Source organism: Perissodus microlepis, chromosome 3 (genome assembly GCF_051167445.1).
Source record: "Perissodus microlepis isolate ML-2025 ecotype Zambia chromosome 3, ASM5116744v1, whole genome shotgun sequence".
NCBI classification, from domain to species: Eukaryota; Metazoa; Chordata; class Actinopteri; order Cichliformes; family Cichlidae; genus Perissodus; species Perissodus microlepis.
In genome coordinates, this window is record NC_140463.1 from 5058296 (window position 1) to 5075000 (window position 16705).

A 16705-nucleotide genomic window follows, 5' to 3' on the forward strand; every position below is an offset into this window, starting at 1 on the left:
AGGGGTCATAATTTAATAAAAAGATTTACTCAATCTAGCCTTCTCTAGTTATTGTCTGTATCCTGTAAATGTTCTTTTATGTAGTTTTAATTATTTTATTTTATTGTTGAATAATCTCCTAGTCGAGTTGTGTTTGTATCTTCTTTTATGTATTTTCACTGCACTGCGGCTAATTAGTGCTCTCCACCTGTTGGTTATTCACTTTTAATGTTTCCCTCCTATAAATGATCGTATTACTGTAAAACACTTTGGGGAACTGCTGGCTATATAAATAAAGTTGTATTGTATTCTCTTTGTTATTTCCTGTTCTCAAAAGGAGCATTGAGCTGTTCATAGACTCCATAAACTGCAGTATTAGCAAACTGCACATATAATTTACAATTTACAAAACTGTCCACTCAGGACTGTATGCTTGTCTTTTCACGTTCATATGTATATTATATTTAGTCCCATGTCTCTATATTCATCTGTTTATCTTAATAGTTCTGTTATCATATCTCTGTTTCTACACTCATTTTATATGTTGTTTCTTGTATATTTGCTGCTATGATAACTCAGTTTCCCTCTGAGATCAATAAAGTTTCTCTGATTCTGATGAAGACGAGTGTATTAGAAACAGCTCGTCCTTGTGGAGAAGCAGCAGCGTGACGAGCTGATGATGTTAACAGGGAAGTGGTGAAGCTGAAGGTATCACTCTGCTGTCAGTCTCCAACATGACAACATGCGGACTTCATCTGTCGCTCTGCTCCTCGGTGAGTCAAACCCTCCCTTCTTCAATTCTTTATCACAGCTCCAACACACACTAAAGGTCAAAGGTAAAGAGCATATTTTCAGCAGCTGGAAGCTCTCACTGATAGTTTCTCTCACATGAAATCTGTTCAGATCTGTTGGTTTTGTTTTCCTTAGTGAGAAGAAGGGATCACTCTACTTCTTTTGTTTATCTAAGGCTGGTTGTGTCTGATATTTGTTTGTGTGTTTGGACAGAAATTAAGTGGTGATGCTAATTTCCTGTAAACACCTCATATTTAACTCGAGTGTATGAAGATACAGCAAATGACAGAAAACTGTTTCAACTGCATAAACTCTTTAAAAGTTTAACTCTGCGTTTCTCTGTAATCTGGACTGACTCACAGAGCTGAAGCTTCATGTCGTGTCTGTAACAGAGGAAAGTGACCTGTTTTCATCAAACATTAACCTTTACTCAGGAAACCACGGCTCCTAGCTGCATGTACCACGTTCTCCTTATCTGCCTGTTGTAATCATCACTTCCTCTGTTCAGACCAGATTGACTGAGTCTAACTAAATGACTGAAGATAGTTGGTTTTTCAGAATTAACGTCGGATTTTCCTAATTTTCTGTATGCTTTGTTCATTTTCTGATGGCGATTTAGACGAGCGGGACTCAAACGACTGTAATGTTTACTAAACAGATTTTTCAGGTTGCTCACTCAGCAGCTGATATTGCCAAAGTCGCCTAACTTTAATCCAGTGACCTCGGTGGTTTGATGGTTCATTAACTCTGATTAGAATCTGTAGTTTTTACTTACTGAACAATTACTTAGAAACCTGCAGACGTATCAATACAAAAGAATTAGGGCCTGCAAAACAAGCAGGTTCTCCCCACCAGTTTTAACTGGTCCTGATATAAAACTCTGTGAACTGCTAGGACAGGTTACTCTCTCCTGGGAAGTTGGCTGCAGCCATGCGGATTTCTGAATGGAAGAGATCCATGTACATGCCGATTTTTTAATCATCCAATGCATTAAAAAACAATAGTCATAAATAAAGTGTTTTGGCTTGTGATTCCTAAATAAACGCACTAACACTAGCTACACGTTTTTAAAGGGTGCAAATCCAAGTCTCTAATTCAGTGACTCTGGTCTCCAGAGCTGAAAACAGGTTTGAGGTTCTTTTGAGAATTCTGAAGTTGGTTTAGTGTAAAATGCCTGAGTTGAGAGCAGGTGGGTGTAATTTCAGAATTTCTACCTAAAAAGAAATTAAAAGGAAAAATAGTTCATTTGAATTCAGCTCGAGCATTTTACACCAAATCTGCTTGGTCAGGTTTGAATGATGTTTCCAGAACCACACAAGAACAGATTGAAACAGGTTCCTGCCCTCTGAGCTTTATTGACCTCTGACCTCCTGTTGCAGGTGTGTGTGTGCTGCTGCTGTCTGCACTGACTGTTTGTGCAGGTGAGTAGATGAAGTGCACCATGGTCCAGGACAAACACTGAGTGTAAACACTGATAGAAACTGTCCGTCTGTCCTCCAGTCTCTCTGACCGTCAGTCCAAACCTTCAGCAGTTCTTCACAGCAGCCTCAGTGTCTCTGACATGTGACGGTCAGCTGGGCTCTGATGGATGGACGGTGAAGATGGACACAGGAAGTGGGACTGAGTCATGTGGAGCAGGTGGGCGGGGCTTCGGGAGGTTCAATGGTTCATCCTGTTTCTTTGATGAAACCAAGCCAGTCAGTGGAGTTTACTGGTGTGAAGGTGAAGCTGGAGAGAAGAGTGAAGAAGTCAACATCACTGTATCAGGTAATGAAGTCGTTCATTTCATCATCAGACTAACAGCACACTGTTATACCACCTCTACATCACTCTGTGGGTCTTTTCTTCAGATAAAGAAGTGATCCTGGAGATCCCTGCACTTCCTGTGAGGACAGGAAGTGATGTCACACTACGCTGTAAGAAGAAAACTGGTGGCACAGTCACAGCCTATTTCTACTTTAATGGACGTCCTGTTAGACCTAAAACAGAGAAAATCATCACCATTAACGTCCAGCACTCTGATGAAGGTCTCTACTGGTGTTCTACTGATGAGTTTGGATCATCTCCTCAGAGCTATCTGAGGGTCAGAGGTCAGATCACTGACATCACTTCCTGTCTGCTCAGCTAATGATAAATTTACTGAATCCACTTCCTCATCTGTCCTGCAGGTCCTCTTCCTCCCACAACAACAACAACAATAACAACAACAGACACTGATGTCTCCCATCCTCCTTCTCTTCACCCTCCTCCTCTCCAGCCCTTCGTCATCCCAGTCGTAGCTGCTGTGGTTTCTCTGGTTCTTGTGGTTCTGGTCCTGGTTCTGGTTCGGCTCCTTTGGAAGAAACACACAGGTATAGAGTCTGACTGACCCAACTGAGCACTTGTAAGTGAAGCAGTATACATGTATGTATGTGTTGTATGGGATCAGTGATTCTTGGTCTTATCACTCTCATGCTGCCTTCATGGCTCTGCCTAGTCCACAATGAGGCTCCTTCAAATGATGTCATCTACTCTGAGGTCACCAGTAGAGAGTCATCCAATAAGATGCCAGTCAGGCAACCAGAAATGGTTTACTCCACCCTGAGGACAAACACTACAGGTACGGAAATGAGGGATAAAAGCAGGAAAACTAGAGATACACTTAGGTTAATACATCTTTTGTGATGTTGTATAAATAAAGCCAGAATGCAATGATTTGTGTATCTTATAAAACCATATTTTAATAAATAGAACACAGTAAAGGGATTGAATGCACAAATGGAGAAAAAGCAGGTGGTCCCAAAGACAAACAGGTGGAGGAACACTTCCTGAAATTGTGTCTGTGAGCATTGTTCACCTGCCTTCCACAAATGCAGGTTGAAGCTCTATAATGCAAAGAAGAACCACATGTGAGCATGCTCCAGAATCAGCCTCTTCTTTGTGCTTTTCTTATCTCAGCTTATTTCTTATCTCATGATAAAATATGGGTTTGTGAGATTTGCAAATCATTTAGTCTGTGTTTGCACAGGGTCCCTGTGGTTTTTAGAATTGGGGCAAACTGTGGTCGTGGAAACATTGACTTATATTTTCCTCAAATGCATCAAAACAAAGAGGAACTGTGACTCAACGGCTTCAAGCTTTATGAAACAAACTTTCTTTAATTTCCTGTCTGACAGTAAAACATGTTACTGGTTTCACGTCTGAACCTTACTGTGGTCTCACTGGTCGAGTCACAGTTTGTAAAAATGGGTCAGTGTCAGAGAAAACCATGGCAGCAATCCTGCAGCTCAATCAGAACGCTGTAATGGAAGGATGTGATTGGTGCATGATGTGGAAGATTAGTGTGTATGACACGATGCAGCACGAACTGTCTGATTGAACTCCAGTGTGAAAAGGATTTGGGGAGATTTTGTCACAGCATGCAGCAGCACCAGGAGTGAGGAGTGGACCCAAAATCCTGACACGAATGAACATAGAAGATAAACAAAAGGGAGCCGTCTAACAAGGCTGATAAAAACATCCGGAAATAAAAGGCAGAGGTGAAGCTAAACAGTAACCTAAGGGTGGAACATGAAAGCACAAGCCACTGATGTTTCACTGGCATGTAAGTTTGGGGTTATACACATAAAAACAAGGTTAGGCCATGAAGACTCTGTGAAAGAGACGATGAAGAGAGAGAAGAATTTGTTCAAGAATTACACCTCGTAGGAGAAAGGAGCTGAGGAAGACTCACTTTGATTGATGAAGATGTTTCAGTTCACTGTGTTGGGGCAGCAGTCAGATGTAAAAGCACGTACATGGTGAAGTCACCTGAGTCCGTAGTTCCCAGAGTCGAGTGTTTATTTTCACCCACATCAGAACAGGTGCTGCTCGTGTGGTTAGCTGATGAGAGAAGCTGAAATCTTTGTGTGACAGAGCTTCTGTCACGGCTGGGGGCAGTCGTGTGGTGTATTGAAAAAAAGGATCCAAATGCAGGTACTGGCTGGGGTGCGAGTGAGTGTTTATTTACAGCGGTGAGAAGGCGACAAAACAGGAAGAGCAGAGCGGGGAGTAAACAAACCTAAACTGGGAAAACTAACGAACAAAACTTAAACCAGACACTCACGGGAGGAGGAGCAAAATGCACAAAGAGAGATGGCAGAGAGACGCAGAGTGAGTACCGGGTAACATAGAATAATGCAGACTGACATGGACTAAAACAGACGATGCGACAGAGAGCACAGGAAAACACAGGGCTTAAATACACGGGGAGTAATCAGGGAATGGGCCACAGGAGGGAGACACAGCTGGGAGAAATTAGGCCAACGAGACGGGGGAGTGGTAAAACTGAACACACTGACATGAGACATGAACTTTCAGAATAAAACAGGAAACTAACAGACAGAGAACCAGACAGGACACTGAACTTGACAGGCGGACTCATAAGTAGACACAATAACACCATGGACAGACAGAGGGAACACAGGGAAGTGGGAGCAGGCAGGCAAAGAACAGAAACCTAACAAATGGCAAAATCACAACAGAATACATACTCGGAATGAACAAAAGCATAAGGAAACACAAAACACTGAGTCCTCAGACTCAGGACCATGACAGCTTCCTTGTTGGGACCATGAAGTGTTTTATCTGTTTACGTTAGTTTAACAGCTGTTTGAATGATGTGGAGTCCAGAGAGTGCATGTCAGCAGATACTGAACCTGAAGCTTTGCTGAATCATATTGTTTCACATTGTTCTTCAGTGTTATCAATAAAAAAAAAATAATAGTTTGACTTGAGTTCAGCAGACAAGGTTTGATGGGAACTCCAAGTTCACAGTGAGATGAAAATGAATCACAGATGTTCGGTCACACAGTGGCTTGTTTCTGTCTTTGCTTCCTTCAGCGCAGTGACCAACGTGCATGACCGTCCCATTTTTACAGAAGGTGAAGGAACCACAGACGCCACAGAAGAAATTAAAAAGTGAAAGAAATGACGAGTTTCTCTGTGTAAACAGGAAGCTGAGGACAGACCTGCAGAGCTCCTGTGGACACGTTTCACTGTGTCAGTCTCACCGTGGGAACATTTACAGACAGTCATCAGCTTCCTCCTTTCTTCATTCACTTCCATTTAATCCAATCAATGGAGTCATGATGGCAGCAAGTGAGGAAGGCGTCCTGTTTCCAGTTCCTCCAGAGAAACCAGGAGGAGGAACTGAAGAAATCAAACTGCTGCTGGTTTGAGTCTCTGCAGCTTAGTTCACACGTGTGGGACTAATAAAGGTTATCTTATCTTGAACTCTGACAAAGGTCGTCTACGATGGAGCTGCTTCCTTCATTTCAATCTGATCAATACTTTGAACTCCTGCTGTAATTTCAGCAGTTTTATACATTTAATTTAACACAGATTTAATGAACAGACAGATCTGCAGATCATCAATCAGGAACTTTCCTGTTTATATCAGGAAGAGAGGGGGCAGACTTAATGACCTCTTGGGGTACAGCCAGTGATTTTCAGGAGGGGCCCAGCAGTAATAAATGCATCAACTAGTTTTTCAGCATTTTACTCTGAGATTGGAGGTTTTCTTTTTGGAGACAGCAGAATCTGAATGCTTTGTTATGTTTGAGTCTACAGGGTCTGCGGTGCTTCCCAGGAGGAGCGCCACAGACCCTGTAGGCTCCTCTTGTTAGTGTTTTTGTTTTATTTATTTAATATTCATGTTGTTATCTGTGTGGATATTGTGCTGGAGTGGACAGGGGTAAAGGATTGCTGAAAAAAAGGCCCACTCAAACAAAACAAAGCACACTTAAATCATACACAACGCCTGAAGGACAAAACAGAGGGAGGTATGCAAACAAACATACATTTTTACCGTGTGTGTTTCTGAGAGACAGAGTGAGAGAAATGTGAGTGTCTGTGTTTGTGTTTGTCATGAAACGTACTTGAAAAGTGAAATTCGGTAATGACTGTAAAAATGTAATAATTATGATCCAATTAAAAAGGAGAAACAAATGGCTGCACAGCAGCTCAGGGAGTTTGCGTGTTCGCTCAGACACATGAAAAATTAGAGGGAACATTGCTGTCGAGGATGACACATATGACAGATGACACTCGTAACCAAGAGCTTCAGTTTTATTACTGTTTAGTTTGAGAACGTTCGAACAACAATGATTTAACTTCCACGAGGCAGTCACAGCAGGAGATGGGTGGAATTGTGTTTGTAAGAAATACACAGCTGAGTGTCGTCTCCATAAAGGTGAAAGTTAATACTATATTTCCAATATATGTGGCAGATTTGAAGCATGTAAATTATGAATAAAAAAGGCCCCGATAGATAAAAATATTTGCTTTGAGTTTCTCTTTGAGTTCATTGGAGCAGCGGCTCGGCCTCACTGTGACGACGCTGCTGGTGCTAACAGGGAAGTGGTGAAGCTGAAGGTGTCACTCTGCTGTCAGTCGTCGTCTCCACAACATGAAGACTTCATGTGTGTCTCTGCTCCTCGGTGAGTCAAACACTCATATTCATCCATTCATTTACTGCACAGCAGCTTCCACACTCTGTAAAGGAGAACACATCGTCAGCTCTCACTGACTGAGCTGGAAGTTCCACTGAAATCAAACCTGTGTAGATCTGCTGGTTTGCTTCGTTTAGGAAGAGTTCGCTCTGCTTCTTTGTTTATTTGGTTCCACCTTACAGCAGGTCAGCTGGACAGGAAACAAAACAAGATGATATTTATGTAAGAGCATCAGGCTTTAACTCGAACACACAAAGAGTCAGTGAATAACAGAAAACAGTTTCAAACTTGCTGGTTTGTAGTAATGAAAGTTTGTTTTTACTATGATTCAAATTTGTCTCATTAACATCCGAAACCTGCTGAATGCTCAGAACTGAATCTAATGAAAGTCGAGCATGTCGACTGAGTCAGTGAAGCTTCAGTTAGTGTGTGTAACATGACGACTGAACATGAAGGCAGACGACCTTTTTCATGAAACAGGAAACCACAGCTGCTGCGTTAAGCTTCTTCTGATTGGCTCTGTTGTGTAGACGATATTTCCTTTATTACGAACAAATTTTCCAATGTGTGGACAGTCAATAATCGTCCTGTGTCTCTCAGGACTCTGGAGCTTCACTGATCTGTTTTCAGATCTAAATGTTTCCATCAGTCACTGTTTGGGTCAGTTTAGGCACCAAACTCTAAATAAGCACGTAAAATGTAAGCCTGCATTAATAATGCATAAACATCAAACCATCATTTACATGAGGTGACACATGTCAGCCATGCTGATGGTTTGTTCTCATGAGCGGTGCTTGATGACCTGTGATGGTATCATCCTCTGATACAGATGGTCCAGTGTGTGTCCAGTGTCAGAGCTTTCTGAGGGTCAGAGGTCAGATCACTGACATTACTTCCTGTTTCAAGCTAAACTGCTGAGCTGATAATAAACTGACTGAACCAGCTTCCTCATCTCTCCTGCAGGTTCTGTGACACCAATCTCTGTTGCAACAACAAAAAGAGCAAAAACAACAACAACCACCATCATCACTCATATCTCCCATCCTCCTTCCTCCTCCTCCTCCTCCTCCGTTCCAGTCATAGCTGCTGTGGTTTTTCTGGGTCTTCTGGATCTGGTTCTGGTTGTAGTTCTGATGAAAGGGTGGAGACAAACAGGTATGAAGTGTGTCAACGTCTTCAGAGCTTGTGATGAAACATTGGTGAAATACCTTTTTATCTCATCCTGTAACATATGATATGAAATGTTTGCTTACATATTTGTGTCTCATTGTGTGATTCAAGGAAACATTATTTACATGAAACATACAAAATATTCACCTTAGATATATGTAGGAGTCACTGATTGGCCCAAACTTCAACCTATCACATCATTGCACAAATGAAATCATTCTATTGTTCATGTTTTCAGGGCATTTAGCCACAAATTTCCTTCACATGTAAATTTGTTAAAATGTTTAAGAAATGTTTGTATTATAAATGTATGTTAGGTAAATGATATTTCTCAGTTATATCTCATGTATTTTACTCACATACCGTGTGCAGGAGAACAGCGGTGAGCCGTCTGATATCACAATAAGACACATGTGGGTTTGAATCTGCTGGTTGTCCCGGGTGTTTAAAATGACGTGTACGAGGTTAAAGTGAGCGTAGTTTCACTTAATTAATCAAAATCATTGATCCTGAGTCTTTTGAATCAGTCTTATATTCTTTTCATTGCTGCAGGAAGAACTCTGCCATCACTTCAGAGGAAAGTCGTCTACGAGGGTCTCACCTTAAAAAAAGCAGCCAATAAGATTTCAATCATCCAGTCACATGTTGTTTTTTCCAGTCTGAGGACAAACGCTGCAGGTAAACACTCAGTTTTTATCTAACAAGCTGGTAAAAGATAAAATCAGTGAAAATAAAAGTTAATGTTTACACATTTTTTATTTTCACTGTGATCTCCGTTCCTCAAATTCCTGCCATTAATTAATGCTTCAGTCTTAAATATGATCAACCTATCTCTCATAATCATTTATGGACCACAAGCCTTCAAGTCTGAAGTAGTTAAACTGTTACTTAAAAAGCCATCTCTAACCCCAGCAGCTTTAGCTAGTTATAGGCCAAACTCTAACCTTCCTTTCATGTCAAACGTTCTTCACACATGTCGATGCGTGCTCAACCATCCAGGTAAGTAAATTCCAAATGTTTGATTCTGTTCACCTGGACGTGGCGATTTCAGTGGGAGAAACGTCCAAGTGACTTCTTCAGTCTCAAAGTTGCGGCTGACGATGAACAGAATCAACCTTCACACATGTTCTCCTGGTTTAAAAAGAGGTCATTGATAGCCTGGGACACCTGATGTTCTGCACCAATCACATCCCACATATAGTTCTTATTCAAGCCTTCAGTGTTGTGCAACATATTGGTGACACACATAATGTGACAGATCCTGTCTTAACAATAAAAATCCCTAACTCACAGCGGGGTGGGGGTGCAGGTACATACTCTGCAGTGTTTCCTGCCGCTCTCCTTTCTTTCCCTCTTTTCTCTCCTCTCATCTCCTCTCTCTCATTTTCAGGTGTGTCAGAAGAAAGTAACTGATGGGCTGTCCAACCTCTTTTTAAAGGAAACAACAAACAACAAGCACTCATTTAAAATGAGTGTAGAAACTAACAGATGAACCTTCAGTTAATTTCTTTGTTTAATTAAAATTTGTTTAAATAAAAACTCTTGTTAGCGACTCTTCTGTTGTTTTTCTCATTGGCCTTATATCAGCAGGTTTAATACCAAGCATGTGACTTTCTAAAGAACTGATTTATGATTTTTCAGGTCTTGCATTTGGTTGTAGCACAAACTGAAAGAAGTTTTTAAACTTCAGCATAAACTTGATAGGAGGTCATTAGAATTTCAAAGCACCAGTCTAGCATGAAGCTAAAGTTTCCAAATGAAAGCCTTGCAGATTCACAACAACATATATAATATTTTGATAATAATAATAACCTTTATTTAAACAAACAAAAAAAACTTTAATCACTTCTATATCCAAGAGGCAGCCAGTCAAATGTTCTCTATTTGAACCTCTGAAAGTCTGACAGTTTTTTGAACGAGCTGGAGGCAGAGATGCGCTTTTGGCTGAGAAGTGAGGAGGATGTTTTCAAGATGTGCTTAAAAGATGAATAAATACAACTGCTGTAAACTGAAGTACTGAGTCAACATCTGTGCTGAAATAAAAGTTGAAAAAAACACTTCAAAAACGTCCCTTTATGCTCGCTCCTCTTCAGCAGGGCTAGCTAGATGCTAAAGTACCGCAACTGCAACTTATGAGCACCTGCAGTGGTTCCAGTTTGGGACAAAAAAACATAAATAAATAAAAAATATGTTCCACTTTAACCCCTTTAGCACGCAGCATCTCTATTTGTTTAAAAATGTGGGCAGTAAAACTGAAAAGCAGTCAGAAAAAAACTACTCAAGTAAAATACAGATATATGAAAATTGTACTAAACAGTAAATAAACACAAATCTCTGATTTATCAAAATCTTCAGACCTGAGTCTGTGATGAAACTCAGCAGAACAGATGGGAAGCAGCAAAATGGACATTAGAAATGGATGCCAGAGAAACCTGAGGACCAGGTTTGTGGAGCTGGTGCAGGAGTTGAAACAGTAACTGGTGGTTTTCAGTAAGACACAACTGGTGAAAGACTGATTGTTAAATGTTTCTAGAACATACCCACGTACCCGTGCACATAATTAAAAGCTGTTGGTTTATTTGGGGATTTTATTTTTTATTTATTAATACGCTGTTCTTGTTTTAAATACACTAAACTTACTGTTACTCTGGGTTTTGACTTCTTGGCTAACATGCCAACCCCCAATCCCATCCCTAAAACTTCCCCCATCTCTGCACAGGATGGAGAAGAACCTGTCTCTTGTCTTTAAACAAACGTAGAACTCACTCAGACTGTGAGTAAAAACAAATGATGACCACCGCACTGTTTGAAAAGGTTTAAACAAAACAACAATTTCCCAAGTAATGAGGTTAATTACAAAACAAAATCCTAATTAGATGTGAAGAAAAAGAAAGGAGAACATCTTAAGTGAAACCCAAATCAGAAGTAAAAAGACGTTACAAACACAACAGTGATCATAGCCCAGTTTATGTTTAACAACAACACTTTTATTAAAGCAGGTAAATCTGTGTGTTTACTTTGAAAGATTAAAGAGCTCAATAAAAACAATCACACTGACACAAGTTACACAGCTCAGTCATCCTGAAACGGAAGAACATCTGATTTCTTATCTGAAAATCTTTCAGTCGCTCACTCAGACCCACTCTGATCAACACTGTTACTGTTCTACCACCAGCCACTTTATTAGTGGCCCTAACTGCAAATATCTAATCAGTCAATCACATGGCAGCAAACCAGCTCATTAAGGCACGTAGACAGAATCAAGCCAGCCGACTCCAGTTCAAACTGAGCATCAGGATGATGACAAAAGGTGACATAAGAGACTTTGAATGTGACAGTCTGGTCTGCGTATTTCAGAAACTGCTGATCTGCTGGGATGCTCCCAACAACCATCTGTGGTGTTCACAGAGGACGGTCTAAAAAAGAGAAAATATCCAGTGAACAGCAGCTCTCTGAGAAAAAATACTTTGTTGATGTCAGAGCTCAGAGGAGAATGGACAAACTGCTTCAATAGCTCTCATTATAACCAAGGTCTGCAGAAGAGCATGTGTTAATTCACAGCCCGATGAACCTTGAAGCAGATGGGCTACAGCAGCAGAAGACCACACTGGAGCGGAAATGAGCTTCCTCCAAAGGGTGGCTGGCTTCCCCCTCGGAGGTAGGGGGAGAAGTTCAGCCATCTGGGAGGTGCTCAGAGTAGAGCCGCTGCTCCTCCATAAAAAGGAGCCAGTTGAGATGGTACGGGCACGTCCCACTGGGAGGAGTCCCCAGAGCAGACCCAGGACATGCTGGAGAAATTATATCTCTCGAGTGGTCTGGGAAGACCTTGTTGTTTCACTGGACAAGCTGGGGAGAGGCAGGCCTGGGCTTGTTTGCTTAGGCTGCTGCCCTGGCAACCCAGCCCCAGAGAAGCAGAAGAGGATGGATGGATGGATGGATGGAGTATCATCTAAGGTAACCACCGATGGTGTTTTTGAAATTAAATATTTAAAGTGATGATGTTTCAGTGTTTCTTGTGTAGTTTGTGAGTTTGTCTTATTTCCTGTTCTCTACAAACTTGATTTTGTCATTTTATGGAAAAGAGCAAAAATCAAAATGAGCTTTCTGCACATCATTCACAAACTCTGAAACTTTACACTTAAGAACTGAACTGTTTCCTGTGAGTTGCTGTGAATACATCTCATGCAGTTTATTTACTGTCCTCACGGTCCAGAAGCAGCAGCGTGACGAGCTGATGAAGGTAACAGGGAAGTGGTGAAGCTGAGGATGTCAGGTTTCTGTCAGTCGTCGTCCTGGCAACATGAAGATTACATCTGTGTCTCTGCTCCTCGGTGAGTCAAACACTGAAGTGCTTCACTCATCTATCACAGATTTATAACACAGTAACAGAGTGTGAGCTGCTCAGCAGCTGGATGCTCTCACTGACTGAGCTGATGATTCCTCTAAAATGAAATCTCTTCATGTTTCATGTAGACGAGAGGCAGAGTTCACTCATCTTCTCTTAGTTTGTTTTTGTTTTATTTGATGTTTGTTTGTCAAGTTGTGAAGAGGAAATTAGTAGAAATGTTTTCAGTCTATATGTCAGAATACTCACAGGTGTAAAGCAGGACGATGAAAGTGATTTTCTATCATTGCCTCACTAATAGTTTGTTTGTTTTTCTGCTCACACATCATTCTTATCTCCCATCATGTAATCTGGACGGACTCAGAGGGTTGGAGCTTCATGCCCAGTTTAACATGATGACTTGCACAGATATCAGACGACCTCTTTTCATCAGATATCAGCTTTCACTCAGGAAACCACAGCTGCTAGCTGCATGTACTAAATGTTTGTCTGACCAGCCTTTGTTACGCAGTCTTCACTTCCTCTGTTGTAAACAAATTTTCCATTATCTGCACTTAATCTAATTTAATTTCTCTCAGAGTTTGTATGCTTTGTTATTTTGATGATTCAAACATGAGCAGACAGAGACTCACACAGGACGTAAACCTGCAAATAACAGCAATAAAAACAGCCTCTGCAGGCAGTTCATCCCACAACTGAGGTGGAATGAACAGCTATAAACCATGAGCAGAGTTGGAACTCAGAGTTCCTTCGTGTCCTCATGTCAGCTGACATCAAGAATACAATTCAATACTAAATTCTATGTGCAATAACCCAATTGTATACACATAACACTATTTATTGCTCTGAATCTCATTGTACAACTGTATAGTGACAATAAAGGCATTCTATTCTGTTCTATGTTAACAGTTATGCTGTTAACAAAGGTGAAACCGCTAACTTAAACACTGGTTGGTCCTGGACAGTCCATTTAGTGCATTTCCTCTGCTAAATGTTTCCCTTGTTGTTGTTGGCTGTTTGAGAAAAATCTTCCTGAAGGGAAATTCCACACTGTTCCTTTGTAAGTGTTCAGTAATCCTCAACGGCCTCTCCATGTAAACTGATTTCACACCTTGGATCATTTGAAAGGTAACAGCTGTTGAGTTTGCACTGCAGAGTACCCACCCTACACCTACACCCACTGTTACTGTGTTTAAAACCCAGTGTTAATTTGGTTATCTGATATTGTGTGATATTCAGTATATATGTATATATCTATATTGGGTGTTCAGTTATAAAATGTTCTTCAATGATTTTGAGGGTTTTTTTTGTTGCTATTGGTTTGCGGCTGCTTTGCGACAGTCGACTGTGGTAGTACATCTTAGCGGGAGGGGCTACGAGCTCTTAGCCATGAGCTCACGTAGCTTGTAGCTGTGCCAGAGAGCAAGCTTGGGTGAGCCAGTGGGGAATATCTCCTTCTGCAGTAGCCTTAAAAGAAGACTATTGTTCGTTCTCCTGCCAGACGCCTCGCTGATGTACTGCCTTACTGCTGTGCTGCCTCGCTGATGTACTGCCTTACTGCTGTGCTGCCTCGCTGATGTACTGCCTTACTGCTGTGCTGTCTCGTTGTCGTGCTGTCTCGCTGGTGCCATTAAAGGTTTGGCGGCTGCCATTCATTCGTCCATCCGGACCTCGAGTATTTGGACGGAAGTACTCACACACACACGCCCGCACTCAGTGCCATACACTCTCTTTATTTTGCTGGCCAGCTAACACCCTTGTTTTTTTTGCATTCACAAAGACTATCCAAAGACATTTTGGTCATTGTCAAATAGACACTCTCTGATTACAGACTGAGGATGTTGTAGTGTTATAATCCCAGGACTGAAAAAGACACAATATATTCACAATATATTCACTTGTCTCCTGGCTAGGATTTCTGAACAATCTAGCAGGAGATGGCCCATATCTATGGGACTGATTTGTGCTAATAACGCCTGATGGACTGATAACATCGGGTGAATAAAGTCACCCAGTCGCTAGCTGTGCCATTACCCAGCATACACCACTCCCTCCATAAATGCAATAAACGATACAAAGGTAATAGCCTATAATTAATTTATCTGCTGTATCTGCTGTTTCTCAGGTAGTTGTTTAATTATATAATTTATTGTGTTCTGTATACGTCACTACAATGTGATTTTGGAAATATATAAATATACGGACAACAGGCTCTTCCGCGGCAATCTCTTGTCGTCAATAAGCAACGTTTAGGGAGCTCTATAGTATTCAATGAGAGGACCCTGCAGGTCAATAAGTGAAGCAGAGGGAGCCTGACCATGCGTCACACATTTGACGAGTTGGGAGTGAGAACGTGTTGAGTTATCAGTTGGAAGTTTTCATTGACTGAGCTGATACTTCTTTTAAAATTAAGTCTGTTCAATGATGGGTCTGTCTAGCACAAACCCACTGGTGGAACGAGACAATTCTACTACAACAGCAAAAAGCACACAAACGCTTTGATCTCGTGCATGAGGGAGAGAACTATGACAAGCGCCGTTCCTTCGCTTGACCCCAGTCGCTCTCGTCTGCTCCCTCGTAACACAGCTCTTTATTGCGGTTACATGACTATGCATAAGTTTATCAGCATATGATGTTTTACATAGGTATACATATGGGGGAAGGGGGGGGGGGGGTCCTGATGAGTGTGTAATGAGACACACTCATCAGTCCAGGGTGTTCCTTCCCAAAAGTCTTGGGGATCATCAAAATGTTTTCTGCCAAAATTGAGACAAGCGTTTATATTCATTTTGTTGAGTAGTGGTTTTCATCTTGGAACTCTGCCATGCAGGCTGGTACCTTTCCCCAGTACCTTTTTTAAAGTGTAGTCATGAAAAAGGGACTTTAATTTTAACCGCAGGACATTTTGAAAACATCAAAACATCTTTAGAACTTCTTTAACCAGCTTTACCCATTATAACAAATATTTGTTCTCAATGTTTTGCATAATTAAATAAAAATGATTTATTTGACAAACCCTTATTTTATTCTATCTCAGTTTGAACTAAAAGCTGATCCTAAACTAAGCACAGATGTCAAACTGATTGATCAGCCATCAGAGGAGTCGGATCAATGGAGCTGCTTCTGTTCCTGATGTCCCCTGTTTGATCCTGGACCTGAACTCTCCCTGCAGACACAAGACAGTCAGACAGGGACAAACAACAAGAGACAAACTTATATTTTCATACTGACCTTTGACCTTTAGTAGCAATGTGGTCTCTCTTGAAATGCTTCTTTCTTTGCTGCTGACATTACAGATGTATTCTCCACTGTCTCTCTCTGTGGGGTGTTTCAGGGTCAGACTGAGGTCTCCAGTTTTCAGCAGGTCTTCATTCATCTCTGTTCGGTTTCTGTAAACCTGGTGCTGTTCTTCAGGCTGGTCAGAGCCGTTCTTATACATGTGAACCAACACTGATGGTACAGGGTCAATGCATCTCCATACAACTTTAGCATCCTCAGGAAGGTTTTGTGTGGTTGTGAAGGGCAGCTGGATAGACTCCGCCCCCTCCTCCACCTCCACCACACAGTCTGAGACAACAAACACAACATGAGCTGTACAGGTGGCAGTGAATCTAGAAAACACCTTATTAAGCTTCTTTATAGATGCTGCAGTCTGATATTTACATTTAATTATTGTTATTGTTATTTTTTTAAACAAATACACTGTAACAAATATTTCATAGGTATTTGCACTGACTCATCACTCTCAGCAGAACTGTTTTCTTTCTCTTGATCCTTTCCCCTCAACTCTGCAGATGTACTTTCCAGTGTCTCTGTCTGTGGGGTGTTTCAGGGTCAGACTGAGGTCTCCAGTTTTCAGTGAGTCGTCTCTCATTTCGCTTCGGTCTCTGTAAAGCTGGTCTCGTGCATCAGGCTGGTCAGAGCCGATAAGATATTTGTGAACAGTCAT

At 41.3% G+C, this 16705-nt stretch overlaps 2 protein-coding genes and 1 long non-coding RNA gene across 4 annotated transcripts in view; 2 read left to right on the forward strand and 1 right to left on the reverse strand.

Annotated features, from left to right (window-relative positions):
- Positions 1-705: 705 nt before the first annotated feature.
- On the forward strand, positions 706-7937 carry LOC146389543 (uncharacterized). 2 transcript variants are annotated; one of them, XM_084911461.1, is made up of 7 exons: positions 706-752; positions 2151-2192; positions 2272-2538; positions 2622-2861; positions 2940-3122; positions 3248-3370; positions 5744-7937. In XM_084911461.1, the coding sequence occupies exons 1-7, from the start codon at positions 722-724 to the stop codon at positions 5749-5751; spliced, it is 894 nt and encodes a 297-aa protein (XP_084767587.1). In that variant the 5' UTR covers positions 706-721; the 3' UTR covers positions 5752-7937. The 2 variants fall into 2 exon arrangements, with proteins under 2 accessions (XP_084767587.1, XP_084767576.1); XM_084911450.1 differs by having other exon boundaries at positions 3248-7937.
- A 194-nt stretch (positions 7938-8131) lies between these two features.
- LOC146389544 (uncharacterized) lies at positions 8132-9954 on the forward strand. Its single transcript, XR_014797608.1, has 3 exons — positions 8132-8396; positions 8964-9089; positions 9802-9954. It is a non-coding gene; the product is annotated as an uncharacterized LOC146389544 (long non-coding RNA).
- A 5521-nt stretch (positions 9955-15475) lies between these two features.
- The window catches only part of LOC146389545 (butyrophilin-like protein 2), a 3339-nt gene continuing 2109 nt past the window's right edge, over positions 15476-16705 (reverse strand). Inside the window, exons 3-5 of the mRNA XM_084912250.1 lie at positions 16544-16705; positions 15988-16378; positions 15476-15922 (exon numbers count right to left, since the gene is read on the reverse strand). The exon at positions 16544-16705 is cut by the window's right edge and continues 116 nt beyond it. Of these exons, the coding sequence (XP_084768376.1) occupies positions 15831-15922; positions 15988-16378; positions 16544-16705 (645 nt within the window). The 3' untranslated portion in view covers positions 15476-15830. The remainder of the gene's footprint in view (positions 15923-15987; positions 16379-16543) is intronic.